The following is a 10,453-nucleotide window of genomic DNA, read 5'->3' as shown; positions in this document are numbered from 1 at the left end:
TTGAAAAAAGGGGCTTGGTAATATACTGTTAATGATTCAAGATGTAGCGATATTTTTCCATCTTTTGTCAATCTAAAGGTGTACTTACTATATGATATAACTCTCAAACTAACCTAAGCTCCAGCTCCATAAAGAATGTTGAGATCTAGTGAAAATGTTCTTCAGTTCATTAGGGGGTGAAGGTGAAGCTCATTGCCAATAAGGATAAAAATATCTTGTTTTAATGAATATGAATTTTTAAATCTGTTGTGTAACGGTTTAGCAGCAGTGGAGATTAGCTGCTGTGTTAGCTGCTTTTATGTAGTAACTGTAGTTTACCTATCAAAACGAAAGCTTTTTTTTTTCTGGCACAAATTGTTGTGCAAAGAATCTAGCTACCAGATCAGCGATACGGAGTTCTGGAGTATTCATGATATGCACCATTGCAATGTCTTCTGACATTATACATCACGGACCCAACAGCTGATTGGTTGTAAGTGACATAAAATCAGTCAATACGTCACTTGCAACCAATCAGTTGTTGGGTCCGTGGAATACATTGCAATAGTGCTTAACATGAATACACGATTCGTTCTCTTTCTTAAGCTCTTATATCATCATAGTAAAACGATGTGTCTCTGCGACGGAGACGGTTAGCTTTTGATTTGTCTGGATCCTGATCAACTGAGGGCGACAGTTAATCAGCGCATTTGCAGCTCCCGATGTTGCGGTTCAAAACTACGGGTTATTCCAAAACGCTTCAGTCAATCTACCGTTCTCTAAAGTGAAAATACATAAATTGGCTAGTAGGAAAAACAGTGTGCATGATCTTTCCCCGAACTTCCATAATACCGGAAAGGAAGTCGTTATAAATATGAGATTGTAAGTAGGTTATATAACTAATTAATCAAAAATATCTTTTCGTGCTAGAAAACCAAAGTCAGATTTCTAAATTTAATCATGATGTTTTTTTGGGGGAGCTCCCTCTGAAAAGGATCTTGTTATTTGAGATATCGATATCAACTTTCGCTCAGTGGACTCGTTGGCAATGGACTCGTTGGCAATGGACTTTTTCATAAATTACGTCACGAACATCACTTGCCTCGTTTTGAAATTATTGCCATGATGTTTAACTCCCAGCGGATTTTATTACAACTACTTTCTATTCAGAAAACAATAATTTAATGTCTCAAGGGATGTGATCATTGAGGCGAGACTCCTGGATGGGAAATGAAACCACTTATTTTCCATCCAGAACGCCCGCGCGTAGTTTTTACACAAACGCTGGATTGAAAATCAAAATAGGAAAATGGTTTTATTGAAACTAAAATTAATCACTAGATTTCAAAAAATGTATAACTCCAAAAAAAGGAGCCGCTAGATACAATTCGTCGTCATGATTACGGCGCGTTCTATGCGCGTTTTGGATGGGAAATAAGTAGCTTCAATTTCTCTTGCCTGAGAAGGGTTAAAGTTTCGCCTCTAGCCCTTCGGGCTTAAAACTCAATGGATGTGATCACCATGGAAATTGTTTGAATACGAGGCAAGTGATGTTCGTGACGTAATTTATGAAAAGGTCTATTGTTTTAGATTTTGGTGAGAAACAGAAATCGTACACTTCACATTACTTCCTATATATTTCAAAAAGTGAAGATTTTTGTTTAATCAGTTGTACTGTGAGTTGAATTAAAAATTGAATTCTAATTCGCAGGATTTTACTGTCGTTCTTTATGTGTAAGTTAAATTGAAAAATATTATTGCATAAAACTAGCTGAACTTCCAAAATTAATATTTTACTAAGGAAACTAAAGTGGAAGAATTTTCATATTAACTTTTAAAATTCTATAAATCTTTAGGGTTTAATTGCAAATTTTGAATTACTTGAGAGTTTGAACGATGTTTTTTTATTGGTCAGCCGAAGCTGAGCATTCAAATAGGTAAAATTTTCCATAAGACGGCAAAAAAAAAATCCGATTTTCCGATCTCACTTTGATTTCTAAACTTTCTTCCGATCGGGTTAACTTTTTGGGTACTTTTAGCGTGCGTTGTTTTTACAGATCATAATGTAGTTTCAAGATGGCGACCAAGCGATAGTCAGATGTGATAAAGTCAGTGTTGTACCAAAGTATTTCCAGTGTAAATCTGTTGCAAGCTTCAATTTCTGTCATTTGTTTTTTTAACTCGGCAAATCAAACACATGATTTTCATCAAGGGGATTCTTTTTCTACATCCTTTGAAGGTTTAAAGCCGTTTGCTCAAGTTTTTGTTTATGTTGAATTTTCTGATATATACTTTTTATTGCTGCTTTTTAATAGTCTGATAGTTTTTGCAATAAAAACATATTTTTCTTGTTTGCCTCTAGGGGAATTGATGGTGTTATAATGTTATTGGGATTTGATAAAGTTTACAAAAGTACAGCTACTGTATAAATTTGATATAAAGACTGAAAGACTGGATGCAACCGTGCTTTTTTTTTGGACTTGGACGTGTTTGTGATAAAGGCGAATCGCAAAAAACTGTTTGGTTCCCATCATTTCTACTTTAAAAAGTGGGAGTCGTTCGGCCGGTCAGTCGGAAATATTTTTCTGTTAAGAAGCAGCTATACATCTTGTTGAAAGGGAATTCGTGTGGACTGATCCGAATTTTAAAATTAAGAAACAGTGGATAAACTGGTGTTTTCGGTTTACTCTCCATTAGCATGCGGCTCTCTACTTCGATTTGAAAACTTTTAAACACAGAGCGTGCAGAGGTCGACAGTGGAAATCCAGCAAAGCAGCGGAAAAGCTTTCCGACTCTCCAGCTCGTAACCGTAAATCAGGTTCGGTCAGATGATGAGAACCAAATGATGACATCACATCTCCTATTATTGGACTTGCAAAATTATGACAAATGGTCTTTGGAATTTGATCAATTATATTAATATTAATATATACAGTTCTTGTTGAATTTGATCAAACTATTTTTCACGCAGTTCCGGACGCAGATTGTGTTTTTCTAACCTTTTCTAACCTTTGCGCACGTTTTGACTGAATGATGGAATGGAATGAATGGCGATAACAGTTTATACATATCTCTTATCAGACTTGCAGAAAGCAGACTGCAGAAAGTTATGAAAAATGGTTTCTAGAATTTAATGAATTATACCGTCAAGTTACACAACATGCACACTCTCGTCACAACTTGCACAGCCATAACAAACAGATCCATCTGGTCTTCATTTAACATTGTTTTGAAGTTTAAAAACCGCTGCCCTGTTGAATTTATTTATTATGGTTGTGTGTTTATTCCGCCAAGGCGGTAAATCAATCGCCCAAATTCATAGACCAATCAAAAGCGAGGTTAAAGCAAAACAGGGGAAAAATGAGCTTCCCGCATAGTTATGAATTTTAAGTTTTGCTTTCGATTATCATTTGCTCGATTATCAAGCTCTCAGGCTTGTTTTACATAATTTTAAATCAAGTTATCAAATGTTTCACATTTTGTACATTATTCAACATATTTAGTCTACTCTGTTTCAGTGCATCTCTTACATCTGTTAACCCACTTATTAAAGCTATCTAGCTAAGCTCTATTGGCTGACCTTCCAGCCTTGGCTGGTTTATTTGCATTATTCTTTTGCACTATATCTAAAATTAAATTTTCGAGACTTTCTTGGTCCTTTTACAGGATATGCAAGGGCGTTAGGGAATTTACAGAAATGTAAACCGGAAAAAAAACAAAGGAATCGAGAAAACAAGGAAGGCTAAGTTTCCAGTCAAAGTTTCATCAAATAAGGAGGTAGCTAATTAAATATAGTCACAATAATATTATAAAATGTTGTTTACAAAGTTACAAAGTTAATTAATCGAAAAGCTAATTATCATAATGTAATTAGCATCTATCATGCTTTGTATTTCCTAGAAGAATCAATATAACATATCATATAACATGCTTCTCTTCCTAGCGAAACCATTTGAAGTAGATTGGCAGACGGTTGAGGACGGCAAAGTTGAGTAGAGGATAATTTTTATCAATCAGTTTTGGCAACATTGATTGTGAATCAAAATGCAGGAAAATGATTTGGTCAGATACTTCCTTTATATATTGTTACTGGCTCTCATCACCATAAAAGGTGAGTACGCCAGTATGTGTTTTAACTAATCATAAAGTCAATACTTTACGTGGTAGAGTCGATATTTAACGTTGATAGCCCAGTAATCTAAGACTTTTAGGCAGTCTTTCGATGTTTTCACGGAGTGTACGGCCAGCCGGCTCGGCTTTCTATGAATTGAACGGAACATTGGAAGGAGCGGGAATTCGGACCGCGAATCCCTGGTTTGAAACGCTGACGCCTTTGACCACTTGACCATCGCTCCTTATTACTCTGGTTACTCTAGTATTTTTGGACTGTTAGACTTGATAGACTTTGTTTTTACAGGGTCCTATTAGTCCACAGAGGGTCCGCATATTATGGGGCATGGAGTACCACCTTGGTGGTAACAAGGTTTGAGACTGTTTTTAATTTTGAACATACTTTTTATATTTTTATTGGAATCATGGTGGTTTTTAGGCTAGTTAGGGGGCAAAATGCTACTAGGGAGGTCTTTAAAGGCTACCTAGCAATCATTGTTGGACACATTTGCCTGGGGTAGGGCCACTTCATTTTTAAAAATACGGAACTACTGAAACCACTTGGCTACAGTATTTTAGCGGCCTTTTGGCAGTGTGTGTGTTCATTATAAAATTCTCTTCACTTTAAAAGTGTGTAAAATTCTTGCTCTTATTTAGTCAGAATAGCAGACCTCTATAGATATACTTCTTATAAGAAACTCTTTTCGCTAGAAGATGAGCAGAAGCCTAGCTCTTATTATAATATTTTAAGTATTGTTATTCTAAGTCTTTTCAATAATAAATCTATACCTCCTACCGACTGTTATGTTAATTTGCCATTTTCCTTAACCAGGTTGCAACGGAAAGAATGTTTACATTTCATATATCAACGGGCAAGATCTTCCAGGTTGTGGTACTCAGGAATCGACCCCTTGTTCGTCATACCAATATGCAGATCTGAATAACATCGTCACAAATAATGACGTAATCTTGTTCTTAAACATGGAATCAAAATTACCGGCTTTTCAAAAATCCTTGGAAATAAAACATTTGAACCTGACATTCATTACCTTAGAACCGAAGAGAGTTAAATCAGGGGCAGATTCAAATGGACACAAATCTCCAGATCATACTTCAAGTCAAAAAGGTCCAACATCCCGGATCGAGTCTCCTCGATTTCCAAACTTACCGCCGTCAAGAAAAGTTAGATCATCTTTGGATTCGAAAGATGATCAATATTCAAGAAATATGGAAATCGTCGTCGATGGAGAAATAGAAGGAAACCATGCTCAACCAGATTCCCAAAGCACCACATTTCATACCAACCAACCAAATTCTAATTCCGAAAACAGATCTATAAATTTGTCTGAAAATTCCTTATTCCGATTATCCAAGAACATCTCTAACACACCATTACCAGAACTCCAAAATAAAACACCAGAACCTACATCACAATTAATCAACCTAACTCTAATTGGATTCAAGTTCACCAATATCATTCTGTTAGATGCTACCAGAGCTGTTGGAGCTCACCTGGAGATCTCTTTGCATTTGATTGATTGTTGGATTGGAAACAATGTCATTTTCACCAAGGACGATAGAATCCAAAATGAACAACATAACAAACTTAAGAATCTCAATACCACCAAAAGTAATGACACAACTAACCAAAACAATGATTCTTATTTGTTTAAAAACTTTTCAACTGCAGCTACAGACAATACTCAAAATCACAAAAACCAGAGCTCGAATACTTTCAAAAGATTTACAAGCTTTAATACAGATGGACTTGAAATCGAAAATGAAAACTCACAAACTTCAACAAAAACTAAAAACCTCACAAATAAATCCTACACGACTGACAACACACCTATCATCCACATAGAAATCATTAACAGCATTATGGACATGCATCAAAATTTAACAGAAGAAATTTTATCTGGACGACTCTCAACCAACGCAAAATACATCCAAAACAACGCCACTTCACAAACTACTCCTAATTTTACTGGCAATTTTAGCCGACTGTTGAATTTAACTTTATCAGATGAAAACACCATTTCGCAATCAATAGCCAATGTTACCACGAACAGCATTGGTCAATCCAATTCAACAGACCGACAGGACAGAAATTTAACCAGTAATCCCAATGCAACATCTCTTGCAGTCAATGTTTCTTCAGATAATTTACATTTCAGACTCCAAAATAATAGCATTATAACCAAAAGATACGAGAATGGTCCAAAGACTTCGATCGATAAACATTCTATTATTAACACTACTGAAACAGTTCCATCCACCCAACAACAATCTAGAAACAATTCTGAGAGTGTAAAAGAATTGGATGGCCGTCCAGAAATCGAAAACAATACTCAACAATCAAACGTAATCAAATATCAAACACCTATTGCCGGTCTGGTGATTCGAGATACGACATTCCTTTCTGGTGCAATCTATCTTGAATATCCTATAGAACTCTACATTCAGAATGTCACATTCAAATCTACAAAATCACCAGGAGAATCGAACCTAGCCCTCCATGGTGACCTGATCCATATCAACGGCAAAGGTGTTCAAACCAACGTGACTCTGGATAAACTACTCATCATTGGCGATTACCAAAACAATGTTGTTATTCGTTGTTTTTATTGTAATTTAAATGCAACACAGATCATGTTCAAGGATACAAGTATCAAAGAAGGATTTCTGTTTGATTCTGTCCATGGATTCATAGACAATATCGAATTGGACAATGTCAAAGTCTTGGACACTTTTTCCAATATTTCACAAAGTGAATTGTGGTTTATGGAGATATTCGGCATCCGAGATTCTGAAATAGGTCGTGTGTTTTTCATCAATGGATCAAGTCGAATCTGGATGAACGATTTCCAAATTCGAGATTCAATCTCTGAAGCTGCAGTCCTAACATCTGTCAATCATTCGATGGTTGAAGTCCAGAACCTCCTAATCCATAAAGTAACATGTCTCAGCTCTGAGATGATAAGAGTTTCAGATGAAGGACATTTGACAATAAACAAAGCCATTATCACCAATAATCTTCTTTATCAAGCTTTCTTAGTGTACAACGATCAACTTGTTCTACCAAACAAATCAGCCGGATCTCTATCCATCTCAAATATACTCCTCAGACATAATAACGTTATTTCAACTTTAATTGGGCTTATCAAAAGCCGAAATGGAACATTCCGTAATATAACAATTACTGAAAATACAGCTGAGAATATATTACATTTGAACCTATCCGATGTTTTGATTAGAGATATTGATATTTTATGGAACGATTATCAGTCCGGTTTCATTGTACAAGAATCGAACTTTGATATCGAGAGAGTTGTGTTTCACGAGAATCGAGCCCAGAACGATGGGAAAGCGTTGATCTACGAAAGCCAATGTTGTAGTCAAAACAAAACTATCAGGTGAATAAACTCACCTTTTCGACCGTAGTCACGTGGTCAGACGTGTGCCACTTTTATCCCACTAAACTCGATCCAATCCTTATTTGACACATTTTTTCTACTGTCTATAGGTGCAAAAAAAGGACTGGGACGGTTTTAGTGGGATAAAGCGGACAAAATAATGCCCGCGCGGCAAATGGCGGCTACGGTCGAAAAAGTGTATTATTAGTGTGATTTGTCATGTTTCGTTAGTTCGCAAACTCGTATCTTATTCACCCTGCTTCGTTCCTTTACTACACCCCTTTCTCACAGAGCGGATGAGAGCCCTTTTCATATGAAAGATTGGCCAAAATAATGTCCCCAATTCAAAGTATACTCACAGTAATAAATGTTGTTTTATAGTCTGTCTCGATATAATCTGGTACAAATAAGGCTATATAACTTTTTGACAGAATTCGAATTGGTTATAGGCTCGTTAAAAGGATAATCCAGAGTGGAATACTATTAAAAAAAAACAAGATATGAAATTTTTTTCTTTTCATTTTCAGATCTTATTCGATTTATTCTTTTAGATAATATTCCACTCTTGATTGTTTTTGCAACAAGCACAAAACCACATTCTGATTCGAATTCTATTAAAAGTTACAATCCTTTTTTTGTGTGCGCTGCAGATTATATTGAGACAGACTCACTGACCTTTATATATCCCTGGACCAAGTTTCTCGATCCCGGACAAGCAAATCTTCTGAAAATGCATCGAGAGCGCTAGATCTACTTTTCCTCGAATGCTTTTGATGATGTAGCGCCGTTAGACGTTGTAATGTTTAACAATGTAATGTCTTCTTTGCGGGTACCCTTTCAAAAAATACTTCAATCAAAGATGGTGGGTATAGCTTGGTCCAGGGGTATATAAAGGTCAGTGGAAAGATTTTATTTCATTTTTTTTTCACAATTCACAGGATTCATAATATGAACGTAACCGTCATCAACCATCTATTACATGATCCAAAAAGCGCCATTATTGACATCGACATCAATAAATCCATCCTACGGATGAAAGATATAATAATAAACATTCAAAATATGAATTATTCAAAAGTCGCAGCTATACATCTTAAATTTGTTACAAAGAGTCCTAACGTCTTACAAAAGGACCACGGCCCTGAGACAACGGCCATCAAACTGGTGTGTCCTGAAAGTTATTTTCCTTCCAAAAGTCAAAAACTTCGCGCTTATTTTTTTACACATGTTATTGACTGTGTACCTTGTCCACGTGGCTTGTATAACTTACATCGTGGTGTCAGTGATATAAGGTAGTTTTTTCTGTGCTTTTCATAGCATACACCTTTTCGACCGTAGCCGCCAATTGCTACGCGGGCATTTTTTTGTCTGCTTTATCCCACTAAAACCGTCCCAGTCATTTTTTTGCGCCTATAAAGACAATAGAAAAAAGTGTAAAAAAGGATTGGATCGAGTTTTATGATGATGACTTACATGTTTTATAGGCTTAAAGTTACTTAGATCGAAAGATTGCCAAGACTGAAAATACTCGAAAAATGCTTGATATGGAAAGCAAAATTTTAGGAAAATTCCGAAAATCCGTAAAATTCAGAAATGTAGACTCAAGGTTATCTGAGCCTAGATATGCTTATAAGTGTGATGCTTATAAAAAGATGTAAGTCTAGCAGGAACCACTACAATTTTGTGAATTTTTATCGATGCTCTTGAACAGCCCTTATAGAATATACTTTCACTCGTAGAAGCTCAATGAGAGAAATTACTTCGAGTTTGTCGGGTTGTAATCAATGACGTAGGTCATCTGTTTGTATGACGGATCAATACAACTCCGGTTAACTGAAACCCGATTTCTTTTCCTTGAGGCTAGTCGTCGAACCATTTTTTCCTGCTGCCTTCTGGTAAATTAATTATAAAAACTACAGTTGATTTTGTCTAATTCGATCTTCAAGAGATCCATATTTCATTCGAACTACAAATCAAAATTCGAAATCCACCAATATTTTAGTACGAATTACAGAAAGATTCGATCCATGGAGATTCGAATTAGAGAGAATTGACTGTAGTTAAAATGATTCTTTTTCGATTAACCACAGAGTAGAGCCTGCATATGATCTTCATGATTTTTTATTTAGGTATGTCAACAATATGGATTTCGATACGTTATTATGGAAAAACGGTAATCGAAAGTTATTGATAGAAAATCCTTCTGATGTCCGAAAGTGTATCAAGTGTCCGCCAGGTGGTAATTGTACTTATGGTAAGTGTTAATGATTGAAAATTTTATTTCAGATTTTATAATTGAATTATGTTATCCCCTGGTAGTAGTGAGTCTATGCATCTGCATTTCTAAGGACAGTAGCGAGTTTATGCATTTACGCTTTTGAGGACGGTAGAGTGACTGAAGCGATTTGGAATAACCCGCAGTTCTGCCCCGCAAAATCGAGAACGGTAAAAGTGCTGATATACCGTCATCCTCAGTTGGTCAGGATCTAGAAAAAATAGAACCTTACCGTCTCCATCGCAGGAAAACACACATTCATAAACTCGCTTGTGGAGTGACTGAAACGATTCGGACCACCCTGTAAATTCGAGGACGGTAAAAAGTGCTAACTATCGCTCTCAATCAGTCAGGATCTATACAAATCAGAAAGTTAGCCGTCTTCGTCGCCGAAAAACACAGTTACATGATCTCCTTAGCATCTCGGAAGAGTGCACTAAGCCAAATGTACGCCAACCTGATACGTGCCAGTCTTAAGATTGCTTTTTTCGGACCTTCCAAATCCCGCTAACTTGATTAGAGTGACTCAAACTAATCGCCAATAAATTCAGTCTTTCATTGAAATTCAATACCACGACCTATTAGTAATGGACTGGCAAAGTGATTTTCTTTGGAACAAAAAAATGTATTGTCCTTTTTTTTAGATTTAATTTATCGATCAAGGTTTGTTCTT

General features: G+C 36.1%; 1 protein-coding gene across 1 annotated transcript; it reads left to right on the top strand.

Annotated features, from left to right (window-relative positions):
• Nucleotides 1–3,933: 3,933 nt before the first annotated feature.
• Nucleotides 3,934–7,509, top strand: LOC136803127 (uncharacterized membrane protein DDB_G0293934-like). The gene is made up of 2 exons (XM_067059878.1): nt 3,934–4,090; nt 4,922–7,509. Exons 1-2 carry the CDS (start codon nt 4,024–4,026, stop codon nt 7,507–7,509), a joined length of 2,655 nt encoding a protein of 884 aa, XP_066915979.1. The 5' UTR covers nt 3,934–4,023.
• Nucleotides 7,510–10,453: the final 2,944 nt, after the last annotated feature.

This window comes from Clytia hemisphaerica, unplaced genomic scaffold (genome assembly GCF_902728285.1).
Source record: "Clytia hemisphaerica strain Z4C2 unplaced genomic scaffold, Clytia hemisphaerica genome assembly, whole genome shotgun sequence".
NCBI lineage: Eukaryota > Metazoa > Cnidaria > Hydrozoa > Leptothecata > Clytiidae > Clytia > Clytia hemisphaerica.
Note: the sequence above shows the minus strand (reverse complement) of the source record. Positions and strands in the feature narration are given on the sequence as shown.

Coding starts and splice junctions, on each gene's coding strand:
- LOC136803127 (XM_067059878.1), top strand. CDS start 4,024: ATGCAGGAAAATGATTTGGTCAGATACTTCCTTTATATATTGTTACTG. Junction 4,091..4,921: donor GGCTCTCATCACCATAAAAG/GTGAGTACGCCA, acceptor TTCCTTAACCAG/GTTGCAACGGAAAGAATGTT.